Here is a 15,007-nt window from a genome sequence, read left to right on the forward strand (position 1 = left end):
GACCTGTATCATTCTCAATCACTATTTTTCAAAGGAGAGTTGCAGAGAGATACCCTATTATATGTGACAAAAAAGTGTTCCCCAATAAATACTTTCCTCTAACTCAAATGTGTGGGAAAGAGAAAGGGGGCGGAATCTGCAAGTAAATAGAAAAACATTTATATTCTTTTGCTGATCACTGTTACAACAAACTTGGTTTGGGGAAAGGAAAGCGAGGGGTGCCTACTAAGTCACTGACAGGTTATCAGGATTCCTGATTCTAGCTTCATAAGCTGTTTAGAGAAAAATGCTGGGAAGAAACATATAGAAATGTATGCTTTAAGAAAAGCAGACATTCTGAATAGCTTACCTGGAAAGCCTCTCATGCTATAAGAGGGAGAAAAAAGAAAACACAATTAGCAACAAAACAAAGATACCAGTGTTAACAGCTACTGAAGCCTGACAATTGGGTGAACGCGATTGACAAGTGACTGCACCATAAATCCAATGGTGTGAAATTGCTGCACCTTGTCTATAGGTTCATCTGAACCAACTTAAATAAATTGAAAAACATTCAAGGCCAAGGGAAAATCTTGTTGTAAATATACATACAATCTCCATAATTTTTTTACACACAGTTTACATGAAGGGGACCTTTATTACTGTCCTACACTAAAGTGTGTGTGTGTGTGTGTGTGTGTGTGTGTGTATTAATATATGTGATATATAAAAACTGATATATGTGAAGTTCTGTTCTGAAGAATTGCATGTATTGTGAATTAAAGCCATTTCATGAAGATGAGCTCTCATCATCCTTACATGGATAAATGCAATAAGTGGATTCATATTCATCCAAGTAATCCACACAATAAGGGTGAGTGGGACATTCATAACTAGACATACACACTATTTTTAATAATAATAATAATAATAATAATAATAATAATAATAATAATAATAATAATACCCCGCCCATCTGGCTGGCTTGCAACATATCTAAAAACATAATAAAAACATAAATCCTGACAATCTTCCATAAACAGGGCTGCAATATCAAAGCTAACAGAAGAAGTGTGTGCCTCAGAACCTGTCCAAAGATGAGAAAAACAAAACTGTGTCAGAAGCAGCAACTTCTACACATGGCATCCAGGGTTCCAAAGGATTTGGTGAAAGGGTTTGAAATGTTTGTGTAATAGCAGTTTTGTGACTTGACAGATGGGGAAATATATCTATACTGTTCGGAAATGAGTTGTTGTGAGTGCAGAAGCATCCATCACGGCTATCAGACTTGCATCTGATCCAAAGGTTAGAGTTGTCAAACTAGCATCTTTAGTGTCCCATTGATTATACTCTGGAAGCACTATACTCAGAATACTTAGCAATGCCTATAAATAGCTTGTTTCCCTTCTTACTTAGGTCTGTGAGTTTACATATTTATTAGTCTAATGTTAATAGAGGTTTGTGATTGATTAGGTTCCATGTGAGAGCATGATCCAAATCTTAATTGAATGCCGTATTTTTCGCTCTATAACACGCACCCGACCATAACACGCACGTAGTTTTTAGAGGAGGAAAATCCGTAGGCATGCCACCCGTAGGCATTTCCTCCATAACACGCACAGACATTTCCCCTTACTTTCTAGGAGGAAAAAAGTGAGTGTTATGGTGCAAAAAATACGGTAATTCCATTAGAACTCGGGAAGGGAAGGGGTGAACCTTGGTTTTGTCTTCTTGGTTTACATTCCCACAACCACAATGCTGAGATTTGTGAACACAGCCTGATGCATTCACTTGACTTATTTGTTAGAGTGTTGTTACATTTTGAAATAATTTAGTATTTGATTGCTATAATGACACATTAAATAACATTTTTGCTGTTCTGTTGTGAGCAGCTTTGAGCACATTCATAGGGAAAAGCAACAGACAAATTTAAACAATAAAATAATAAATACTCTTCTCTGAGGCGGGTCATTATTTTTTCTATTTTGCATACTGGGAAATTTGAAGCCGAGGCACAACTTGCTCATGGTTTCCTCACGAGTCTGACCGAAAAAGCTGTTTGAACCAGATATCCTAAGTTCAGTATCACCATTCGTCCATATTGGGCCATAGTAACTCTTAGGACCATCATAAAATACTCCTAATTTAGAAGTTAAATCTAGTTTTACAGACACTTCTAAAGATTGTATTTCTTTTAACTAGCAATTAATTCTGAAAGTCCCCAAATTCTAGGAAGTAATTTGCTTCCTAGAAATTCACACTGTAGTACAGAAGCCTGCTTCCTATTGTCTACTTATTGGTCCAAAGTATTCATTTATCACCACTTTCCCGGTCTGAAGACTGCAAAATAGTCACTCATGTCAAAATTCATTTAGCACATTGCATATTCATCTGCTAATCTCTTTTAATGACAGCTTTTCATACTAAGTCAAATTTGTAGACCTAATCCACTATATTTTAAGATTAGCAAGTACTACAACCTAAATATTTATGTTTTAGAACATGAAGAAACTCTTCAAACAGGCAAGAGAGGAGAAACAGGGATGTATATGATAGAAATACATACATGCGTGTTACATTGCCGATTTGTGGGCAAGGGGAGGACTGTTTCGTACAAATTTTAGTGAAGTACACCATGTATTCAAATAAAAGTGTGTCATGTATGAATCGCTTCTAGCAAAATGAAAACCATAACCTGCAATTTCAATGATGTCTAACTGAGACAATATATGGAATCTTTATCCCAACAGAATCGCACCGGACCTTTGTCCAATTTCTGAGCATTCTAAGTGAAAACACTGTGGGGATAAAATGACAATTTTATGTCATAAAATGACATTCTACCAGTTCAGACATGGTGTATGTAAAAGGTAAAATAAGACCAGGCAGAACCCAGGAAACAGAATGTAATAATAATAATAATAAATTTTAAGCTAAAGGATATAATTCTAACCACACTTTCTTGGAAGCAAGTTCCACTGAAGCAGTGGGACTTGTAACTGATGCATTGTCGAGTTACCCAAGTGAATAAAAACTTAACAAGTTACAGGAAGTGATTTGACATTTCAGATGTTGCTCCTTGGAAAGCTTAGACCTTTTCCAGTACTTGGAATCCTTGGACACACTTGGTCTATTTGTATCCCACATAAACCAAGATGATTAAGTTTATGAAAACTAAGGTTGGGACAAAAGCGAACTTTCTCTGAGCAGCTGTGTTATGAATTTATTTAGAAAGCAAAGCCAACTCTTGACATTACTGCAGCTGTTGGTAATGGCTACATTTTAATCAAGGTTCCTAAGCAGTTCACATCATGAGGCCAGTACAACTGGCTACAAGCTTTCTTGGGAGAGAGGAAAAAAAGATTGGCAAATGTTTTTTCCCCCTCTTGAGATGAGAAAAGAAACTCATTTCCTACTTCTTGAAGAAACTCACATTTAACAAATCCCAGCAAGAGCAACTGATATGAATACCACCCCGTATAAACAACGTATGGAGCTCAATTTCTCTCTCTCTCTTGAATAAACTTAGGTAAAATGTACTACATAAAGAGACATATGTGCAAACTACACTTTATGTGAATTTTAGAAATTAGAATTACATCATAAAGACCAGGGGTTGGCAACATGCGGTCCATGGGCTGGATGCGGCCCACGAAGACCATTTTACTGGCCCACGAACTGCCTCCAAACCGAGTCGCCTGCTCAGTGAGTCCCCCGCGTGCTGCGCTAAACCAGCGTAGAGGGGCGCAGGGACTCACCAAGCGGCGCAGGAAATCGCATCTGCACACGCGCAGATACCGGAAATCATTTGCAGTGTCTGGGCATGCACAGAAGTGATTTCCGGGGCACCACGGACATGTGCAGATGCGATTTCCAGCGTCGCGCTGTGCTGGTCCAGCCCACGGACGATCTCCACTGGAGTGACCCGGCCCATGGACCCGGCCCATGGACTATCAGAGGCCTTGCTGACCTCTGATAAAGGTAAAGGTACCCCTGCCCGTACGGGCCAGTCGTGTCCGACTCTAAGGTTGTGCGCCCATCTCACTTAAGAGACCAGGGGCCAGCGCTGTCCGGAGACACTTCTGGGTCATGTGGCCAGTGTGATGAAGCTGCTCTGGCGAGCCAGCACCAGCGCAGCACACGGAAACGCCATTTACCTTCCCGTTAGAAAGCGGTACCTATTTATCTAATTGCACTTAGGGGTGCTTTCAAACTGCTAGGTGGGCAGGAGCTGGGACCGAAAGACGGGAGTTCACCCCGCCGCGGGGATTCAAACCGCTGACCCTGCAATCGGCAAGTCCTAGGCACTGAGGTTTTACCCACAGCGCCACCCGCGTCCCGCTGACCCCTGATAAAGACAATAATCTCCTATGCTTGGGTTTGTTTTTTGAGTGGAAGCAGGGGCACTTCCACTGTTCTCCCCCCCCCCCGCAAGATAGGTTATTGATGCTCTCCATCCCTGCCCCCCAATCCATGTATGCCCATGAAATGCCTTGAATATGGGCATCCAATTTGTGTTGTCCTTCACCTCAATCACTCCTCCCCCTTTGCCTATTCTGGGCACATACATAAGTCTTTCTTCACTTGTGCATGCACACCTTTAACAAAATCCCAAAGAAAACCCAAGAAGCATGCAAGAGTAAAAAAAGCAAAGCCTTGGGTTATCATGTTTCACAATGGACAAAATGGATACATGAGCTCCTCCTAGCTGGGGTGTTGTAATTCAAAACAGACAGCAATCAGTAGTTATAGGCGTTGCTATAAATGAAAAGGATTGTGCTCAGGTGAGAAGCAAGCGCACACAGCCCTGTGACAGTAGAAGCCACCCACCACACACATAATAAATCACCCATTAATGAATCTGCTGACAGGATTCCACACCAGCAATGATTGCATATGTTATACTTGCCAGATTTCTTACAGAATGGATAAATTTGGATTAAATGACTAAAGATGAAAGGATGGAATTTTGATGACACCGATGTCATATGAATGGTGCAAAGAAACAAAAAACCCCAATGTGCATGCGTGAGTTTCCAGAATTAATTCTCATGTGGAAATACCCTGAGAGAAAACTTCATAAAATTGGGCTTAGCTGACCTAACTGTGAACCTGTAGCAGCAGATAGTAAAACAAACAGAAAGGGGCAAATAAGTTGCTGCATAGCTTTTTCTTTTACCATACATACTTCATTTCTGTTTTTAATGTAGAAGAACAGGGTTAGGTATTGGCAATTATTCTGTGAATTTGGACAACAAAAGGATTGTAAAGAGCGAGGAAAAGCATAGAATTTTGATTATAGATATATGCAGGATTATGGAACATTAGAGTCCTACTTTTAAACTGAAAAGGTTCTACAGATGGCGTAAGTGTAATTAAAACCATGCTCCTTTTGCAGCAATGCAATTTTAAAAGACTGAGGCATGAACAGCTGAAGTCTCCAGCCAAAAGAGAAACTGGCTTAATTGGCTGCAAATGCTTTCTTCTGTGGCCAACATCTGACCCCAAAAGGAAGGAAAGGGGAGGGAAAGTATGATATTTACATGTTTTGCAAACAAAAATGTTTCCAACATTTATGCTCCTCTCCAACTGGCTGAGCTAACAGAAAATAAGACTTACTTAGACTGCACAGCAGAATCTATTTCACTTTTTTGTGTATTAATTACTGCCCTTATGTGCGTGAATGAAGTTTTTTTTAAAAAAAAAATCAAACAATGGATTGATGGTTGACTGAATTCCCCGCCCCCGCCAAAAAATGTTTTTTTCCTCCAAGGTTTTCATGCTTATCTTGTCCTGTTCACAGTCCTTTCTGGAAACTGCTTCAGCACCATTCATTAATGTTTATTTCCTGCAAACTACATAATTCCAGCATATCAGGGATCATGTAGCTAACACAACAGCACCATGTGTAGCAATGTCACTGGGGAAAGCAACGTTGTTTTAGCTCTGAATGGAAAGGGCAAGAGAAAACACAATGGCCCACTTCTGAACAAGTGAAATAATGCTTCCTGTTGTGCCCCACTATGGTGGCAAGCAAAGAAATTATTGGTGGACTGCAGTAAACCAAGTGATCCCATTGGATTAAGGAGACAGGTGATCTGGAGCCTACACCTATGCATCAATCACTTACTGCCCAGGTAGCTAAATTCTGGCCCTCCAGATGTTGCTGAACCACAGTTTCTATCAGTCCCAGCTAGTATGGGTCAGTGGTCTGGGATGATGGGAGTGGTACTATACTGTACTCAAAATGTACATATACATAACTTAAAATAACAAAAAAATAAAAATAAAAATTGTCCAGTAGAAAAATAACCAGTGAAACAAACCCAAGTAACACTAATGAGAAGATACATACTGATGGACAGGACATAAAAAAACCTAATCTATTTTCTCAACTGCTTTGGGAAGGATGATAACATTCTGCACCTCAAGAGATATCCTAGTGCTTCTTGTACTTTCTTGAGCTTTTCTGGTAAATGGTATCATAACTGATGTAGTTTACATTATACATGCATTTTTAGGTCAATAAGGTACCACTTTTATATTCCGAGTCTGTTCACCCAGTTAACAGCCACAGAATGAGAATGGGGATACACTTTATATTGGAAGCGATCCAGTGAGGACTGATAGCCTGTCATCTTGACAGGTATCTTATTTAAGCTGCTGCTCTTTATTCAGTAAGCAATAGGTGAACACTAAGCCTGCTTCTCTGCTCCTGGACCAGAAAATCTATTTTGATGCACTGAGATTTCACTGCTTACACATGAACTTTGGCAACCCAGAGAACACTGGCTCTGTTGCTTCATTGATGGCTTAGGTCCTTAAGATGATCCCTCTTCTCTGCCCTCAGAACAATTTTACACCCTTTTGACTCACTGAAAAGTTACCAAAGGTGGTCTTTTGGAAGGTGCAAAAATACTTGCCAACTTGGTCCACAGTTTCAACCGAGCTGTCTTCTTCCATTTCTCACAGAAAAGTTTTAAGTCATGTTGAAAAGTAACTTAATGACTCACTTCAAGCGACTATTTTCAGATAACTTCCTGAAGCTCCAAAACAAAAGCAAATGTATTTTCAGGCCTGTTCTTCCCTCCTGCTTATGTGTGTAACATCCACTGAAGTTCCACGTGCTTATAACCCAACAAGCTTGTTCTTGACCAAGTAGCTGAACCACCTCTTATAAAATTATCATGTTCAAAACTGGCTGAAACATAGAGCAATTTTTCTACAATAGACTTTCATCCCAGCTCAAAGCTTAACCAACTGCAGCTAAGATGAGGTGGAAACTTCAGGGAAGGATGGTCTTTGTCCATAGAAGCCATGTCATTATAGTAATCTCCCAGACCATGAATTGTCTTGTTTTAGGCAAGATGAATGCTATTTTACTTAAGACTGCTTTATAGGCCATGAATTTTATTCACAAAAGCTGAAAAGAAGAGTTTAAATATGCATGAATGGACAAGATTTTTATTCAATGCCAATGTTAAAAAACAGATGGCATAACTTAGCATTAAATCTTCATGGAACTTTTCTGTCTCTCTGCACGGGAAAGGGTTACAGGATGCAACTGTACTCTACTATTAGTACAATAAGGACTGCATACCTTGTTCCATGAACAATTACTGCACTCCCTGTTCCTTTTAAACTCCATCTTTGAAGGGTAAAAACTTAACTACTATTTACTAGTCTGAGCACAATGATGCCCATTCTGACAAAGATTAGTGGGCATGACAAGCAGTCATTTTATGTTAGCTATGCTGTGAAAAACTGAAGATTTGACAGAGAACTTAGAAGCCAAGGTACTGGACAGCCAAGGTCACCCAATGTATTTCTCAAACCCAGTCAGTGTTCTCAGCTCTTAGCACAAGGATCTCCAATCCTATCCATGTGATTAATAACCCAGGGTAACTGAGCAACCTTTGAATAACCCCAATATGTCTAACACAAAGCATGATTTTTCAGGAGCTATAAATCAATGGATTTAACAGAAAAATCCATGGTTGTTTTGGTTTGGTTTTGCTAGAACATAAAGGATTAGTTGTTATGAATGGCAGTTTCACCATCTAGTTGAAGAGCTTATGGTATTCACAACAGAAACAGAACTTGTTTAATTTGAAGTAAGTTCTGTAATTCTAACTGGCATCTACATCTGACTAGCACATGGTTCCAATACAGCACTCAAGTAGGACCGAAACACTGGAGTATTAAAAGGCTTTATTATTTCTGTCTTTTGCCTCAGTTTCCCCAGCTGCCTCTTCAAGGTCTGTGCAGCTGCACTTCATTAGCATCAAACCTAAAGATAGACAACGCTACACACAATATCAAGATGAACTTTATTTAACTTCAGAAAAGGTCAGAATTCAGAAACCTACCTACTTGACCACTTTAAAGAAAAATGCTGTTGAGCAAACATTCCACCCGACAATAAAATCTAAAGCTCTCCAGAAAGACAGTATCAAGAGGAAATAAAATGCAGACATTCACAGAAGATGCAGGGCCTCTCTTCAGAGTTATAAGGATGTACCTTCTTTCATCCCACCCACTGGAATATATCTTTTTATTACAGAAGAATGAAATACACTTACATTTCCTGGAAGGTGGTTCAAATCTAATGAGGATGGCCACTATACTGTTGTAGTGCAACATTTTAGTCATTGTATGCTCTCTCAGATTGGTTCTTTGGGGACACAAGTTCAAAGGCCATTCTCTGCCAGGCTGCGAGTCTACGTTCATTGATTTCAATAAGTCTACTATGAGTATACCACATTTTAAGTAAGTGCCCACAGCTCAGAGCCAAGGGAGAGCCATGTACATCATGAGAACCAGGCCCTCTGCTATACAGTGCTAGCAGCTGGAAATTGCCTCTTGAACTAAAGGCAGATTGCTATTGACACTAGAGAAGCATTCCTTCAAGTCTGGTTCAATTTGCCATGAGATGCACAGCAAAAGGAAGTGTCAGTCAATGGAGCCTAGTTTCCCTATGCACTCAGCACCTATTTGGTTAGTCTTTATTACTTCTTTATGACACACAAAAATGAAAAACAAAAAAAGGATAACTGATGTGTAAAAGCACTTCAAACAAAACTCAGCTTTACAACTGGCAGTCCTAAAAGTTGGCTATTCATTAACGCTTCTTACTGAGCTTCAGGCCTCCAGCAGTGTAGGATACTGGAAATGTGTGCCAGATTTATTTAGTGGCTGTCTTGAATGTTAACAGTTGTTCTGTAACTCAGTGCAGAACTTTGATGTTAAGTCTCTGAAGGTCTAGGTCTGGCTTATGTCAAGTCAATTATAGTTGTAGAATTGTCCCCTTAAAATGACTTAAAGGGGGGGGACCCATAAGTAAAAATGAGTTCTGCATTATCTATTACTAAGAACTGAATGGATGGGCCATACTAGTAGAAAAGGAATTGTCTTGGAGCCATGATGCACAGGGCAGAGAGCAACAAAGGAAACAAAGTCTTCAATGCAATGTTATTTAATAAAAATAGTTTTGGTAGAATGTCAGGGTATACAATTAATTAATCAAAATCTGAAATACCTTATTTGCTAACTGGCCATTTTGTTGGTGAACAGGGTTTTAACTTATTTAGGTATTTTGGATATTTCTCAAATGATTGTATTGAATCTGAATAGGTTCATGAAGGAGGTTTTCAGTGATTTGAAACAATGGGCATCACAATGGGGTAAGGTTAATATGCTTAAGATTAATATATTGTCATGAATAATATATACAGATGTGCAATATGCTGTCCTTTTACAAAAGCCTGACAGTCAGATTTTCAAAATACCTTGTTGTTCCCATTATAAGTATTAAAACATGAGTATTTCATCCCAGTAGAGAGTTATCTCTACATCTACATGTAGATCTATATCTAAGATTTGAATCTGGGTATTCTAGTACCAAAGTCCTGTCCAAATATTTTGAACAGCTGGAACCCTATAATCCAGATGGAGTAAACTTGTTGCCCTCATAATGTTCATAGAATCACAGAATCATAGAACCATAGAGTTGAAAGGGATCCTGTGGATCATCTAGTCCAACCCCCTGCAAGGCAGGAATATGCAGCTGTCACTTACAGGGATTGAACCTGCAACCTCAGCATTATCAGTACCACGTTCTAACTAACTGAGCTATTCAGGCAGGCAGGATGACTCCAGTTCCTATCAGACCCAGACAGCACAGTCAATGATCAGGGAATGACAAGAGATGAAGTCCAACAACATCCAAGGGCCACAGGATTCCTATGGCTACACCTGAACATATTTAATATAGATGTAAACCTCACATGGATACCATCTGAAAGGTTCATATCAACTTAAATTCAGTGTAAGATTCATCTGCCAATAGTCACTGTATCTGAAATGTGAACTGATAGTGGTTTACTGTTATTATTAATATTAGTTGTATTTTAGAATTGTTAACCTATTTAGTACAAAGATAAGCTGCTCAAATAAGCCATTTTCAGCGCTCTATACATGCACCAAATTTCTGCCTTTTAACCAATCCCTTAAATTTTAAAGTTCAAATAGGAGGCATGGGAATCAGTAGACGCAAATAGAGTAGACATAGAGAGGGGGCAAAAACATGCATATGCATTGGTATCATTTCCTCTCTAAAATATTTTCCTTTAGAAGCATTTTTGGATTGTGGAATATTTAGAGACACACTTCTGCTTTTGCAGTGGGGCAACCTTCTGCAAGGGAAACTTAAAAGAGGATGTCGTTGTTCACCCCCCTGCATCCTTACAATAGTGTTTCAGGGTTTAAAAAGTACAGTAAGATTTTACTTTTACTTTTGCAGGGAGGCAACTAAGAACAAATTTGGCACCTTGGTAGTAGCTACTAACAGACACTTAACTAAGTTAACAATCTGATCTCCCACTGCCATGGCATATCATTTGTGAGAAAACAACTTGAATCCTGTTCACGCAATTTGTCAATAAGAGTTTTATTCTCTTCCTAATAATGTATTATAGGAGTACACGTATGAGATAATTAATTCAAGCACTCATGCCCACTCTGTATGGTCAAACTATCCTTTTTGCTAGCTTCTCTTCCCAGCCAACTGTCACCTCCCTACAATTCAGATCTTCAAGGCTCATGATTTAATATCTAGTCTTTCAATCATGGAGTGGAAAATGGAACTAAATGCCCTGCAGTCCATTATGCTGCTGAAAGAAAATACTATACATACACCAGCTCTACATAGTCAGAGAAAGCAGGTGCACTGCAAAGAAACACTAGCAGAGCAAAGTGTCAAGATTCATTTGAAGCAAACAAGTCAAACCACGGGGAAAGACCAGCAAAAGGAAAATCAGCGTGATGGCTCAATTAGCTCTAGAAGAACCTTCCTACACATCTCCTAATACGGCAGTCAGAGCATGAGGAAAACCTGTTTTTCCCTTTCTGTATGCTTTACCCTGCTGCATGAACAGCAATAACTTCATGCAAACGCCAACTGTCTGAGAGACTGACTCACATGCAGAGAGCTAAGAAGAATGCTGGAAGTTGTACGAAGACTGAATCACTTCAGAATATGCATGCAATTGATTTCTATTACAGGTTTATTTTGTGAAGATGTAAAGCTATCTCAACGGGCATACTAATTACCTAAGTGAACAAGCTTCGGTCCCACATACAAAAAAAAGCCTTTCATGGATTCTGAGGCATACTTTTTTGAAATGAACTAGTGTTTGTATAAGACAAAACTAGTGAAAGGTGTGTAGGTGATGGAAGCCTGATTAACTTGTTTACTGTTTCAGTACAACAAGAGCTCTCCAGAGTATGAAGGAGTGATTTAATTGCTTAACAATAAATCCTAATAAGCAGTTTAATTGACAGATGAGGAAAATTGCCCAATTAAGTAATCAAGTGTACAGAAAGGAGCCTCTCTCTATATATGGCGCCTTTACATGCCTGTCGCCCAGTGTTTCTCAAACTGGAATTGCAGAAAAGAAAAGAAGAAGAAGAAGAAGAAGAAGAAGAAGAAGAAGAGGAGGAGGAGTTTGGATTTGATATCCCGCCTTTCACTCCCCTTCAGGAGTCTCAAAGCGGCTAACAATCTCCTTTCCCTTCCTGCCCCACAACAAACACTCTGTGAGGTGAGTGGGGCTGACAGACTTCAAAGAAGTGTGACTGGCCCAAGGTCACCCAGCAGCTGCATGTGGAGGAGCGGAGACGCGAACCCGGTTCCCCAGATTATGTGACTACCGCTCTTAACCACTACACCACGCTGGCTCCAGGGATGAGTGAGGTCATAAATCCCTTCCTGACACCTAAAGAGCCACAAAGGAGAACAAAAGTGAGAGTGGGGAAGCTGGATGAGAGATGTGAAGCACAGCAAAAGTGGGTTCAAGTGAAGAAGTAGTGCAAGAGATGAGAAAGCTAAGCAGGTATCCCCATGGATGATAAATAAAATAGAAGATCTTTGCTTAGCCATTAATACATGAGCCCCTGACATAAGGAATGGCACTAGGAAAGGTGCATTACAACTTTAAACAAAATCTTTAAAGTTGCCATTGACCCCATGGTTTCTCAGGAAGTTAATCCTTAACCAAAATTACCTTAAAATTTTCTTTGTGACTCCAAATGCCTGAAAATGCTATGCAATTACTTATATTTTTTTCTCAAAATGACCCACTTACACATCAAGTTTTAAGACATGCATCATAAAATAGGTAGTCATCATTATGTTTAGTTACAGCTAAGATGTACTGCAGAGCTGTTACTAAATTTGAATATATAGCTACTTCCCAGTTTTCTTCTTTGGAAGCACAGTAAGTTACAATCATAAGAGCATCTAACAGGCTTTTATGTCGTGGTAAATACTAAGATAATTTTCAGTGTACCAGATCACAATTAATTGTCTGCCACTAATAATGCAGACTCACTAAGTCAGCTTGCTTTAAAATCAAAGTGAAATCTAAACAAGGAATATAGACAAGGGGAAATTCACCAGTTTCTCTGGCTCATTGTTCAGGTAGCAAATGAATTCCCATAAATGCTAACCCAGTTCCTTACACTTTGCTGACTGCTGATATGGAAAGAAACATCTGGAATTTTTGATAGCACATATTCATTGCAGCCGCTTTAGATTATTATACCATCTTCCTACTATTTCTCACCTACAATACGATACAGTAGTGTTAATATCAGACTTGCATTTGTATGAAGTCTCTGCTGGTCATGGCAACACAAGTATGAAATGTTTCTATGTGCCATTAAGTAATCAGAAATGGCAAGAATGTTCAAATTGACTCATGCTACATTTTTATTAAAAAAAGAAAAGTCATAAGAGTGATTCAGGAAAACTCACAAAGAATTTGTGTTCAGAAGGTTTTAATACTTTCTTACAAACAGGAACTCTTGACACTTTGAAAAATAATGCCAGCTAGAACTATGGATATCTCAACTTCATCAGTATCTCTCACAAAAAGGCTATTTTCTGGACCTTTAAAGTACTACATGTCATAATATTCCATCAGCCCTTTACAAATAAGACAGATGTCCAAACTTCAAAATGCTAGCAATATTGTGAAATATAAGAAGCACACAGCAGTTTAACAAGCTGTTCAGGTTTTGCCTCATTTTCATTTCAAAGCCTATGCCCTCCTAGTAAAAATATTCAGCAAATGCAGTTCCTGTTGACTGTGAAGAGATAGGAAGAAAAAAAGTGATTTACTTATCATCCCTGAATCAGTAACTATAGCAAGATGAGAAGACCCTGCAAAACTATACTGTTGAAGGCTCCTTCTACAGAAAAGCTTTGCCAAGGCTTTATTTCACATGGACACCTTCAGAAGAAAAATGAATCACAGAGAAAGACTCAAGTGGGGAAAGGCATTGTGAACATAATCAGCCCTTAGAAAGTTACAATATAACACAGAAATGAAAAGCTCTTTGCTTACTCTGAGTGTCTTTGCAATCGGGGAAGGAGACGATGGGGGAGAATCAGACTGAGACTTTCTGTTTCGAGTAAACTCCTTACTCCTGGTATACAAGGACGACATGGTCCATTCAGGGTGGTGGCAAGGCAACAGGTCACCTCTCAGTAGCAACAAGATCCAACTCTTCACCTCTGTCTCACTATGTGCAGCTGGGTGGTGCCTTCTAAAGCAAGAAGAAACTAGTTTGACAATTATAGTATTTTAGCCAGTGTTCAAAGTTACAAGTTTCTAGGCACCAGGCTGACGACTGCAGAAACAAATGTCACAGTGGGCTGTTCTCCATAATCATGACAAGAGAGACCCCCAGGAGCTTCTGCTGGCAGAGGACAGTGCTAGAGCATGTCACTGTCAGGTCTGAAACCTGCCTTCAGCTCTTCCAAAAGATTTTCTGCTATTCAGAGCTTTCACACAGCAAAGCCAGACTATTTCCAAACAACCGATGATGGCACGAAATCCGGTAACAAAATTGGCAAAAGCCTAAAGATTACTAGTTTATCCAGCTAGGAAGACGCCTTAGCAGAAAAGTTTTTAAATCCACAGCCTTGTCGAGGCAGATCTCTGTTGCTGGAGCAGGGCTGCATCATTAGGGAGAAAGTACAAATAAGGAACAAATGCTGCTACAGAAAGGGGCAGTCCAGATGAAACTGTGTTTTGTTCCATGCTCCAAGTTAGGAACGCCTTCACACACTTCTATCTACCCTCCCCTCTTGCTATTTTCTGACATTCCAAATCCTTACTTGCTCAGTGAGGAATGCTGGAGGGAGGCCAAAGGCATAGATTCACTTTCAACTTGGGATTTGGGCTGCTACTTGTAGGAGAAAGAAAGCTGAAAGTTCCTAAAGCCCAGATGGCTTCGAAATATGAGGTCAGAGCACAACTCAGCTTGCTTGCAAGGTCTAAGTTCCAGCCACTAGTTTTTCTAGCATGTTTGGGTGATTTAGGGCTTCTTCTTTAACAAGGTCCCCCCCCCCCCACACACACACATTTTCAGGCCACCGCCAGGCAGTCAAAATTTGTGGAGAAGAAAGTTAAAAATCTCTTAGAAGTTTGAATTCTAAGTAAAAATGAACATGTTGCTAGAT

The 15,007-nt window shown here is 39.6% G+C and overlaps 1 protein-coding gene across 6 annotated transcripts in view; it reads right to left on the minus strand.

Moving 5' to 3' along the window:
- Positions 1-15,007, minus strand: part of PPP1R12B (protein phosphatase 1 regulatory subunit 12B) — a 109,909-nt gene that overhangs the window by 24,630 nt on the left and 70,272 nt on the right. For 5 of the 6 annotated variants that reach the window (XM_081866993.1, XM_081866992.1, XM_081866996.1 and 2 more), the window contains one exon: positions 350-366. In XM_081866993.1, coding sequence (XP_081723119.1) covers positions 350-366 — 17 coding nt within the window. Of the gene's footprint in view, positions 1-349; positions 367-13,926; positions 14,089-15,007 lie in introns of those variants that run through there. The other variant, XM_081866997.1, reaches the window with a different exon arrangement.

This window comes from Podarcis erhardii, assembly GCF_964252035.2.
Source record: "Podarcis erhardii genome assembly, chromosome: 6".
Lineage (NCBI taxonomy): Eukaryota > Metazoa > Chordata > Lepidosauria > Squamata > Lacertidae > Podarcis > Podarcis erhardii.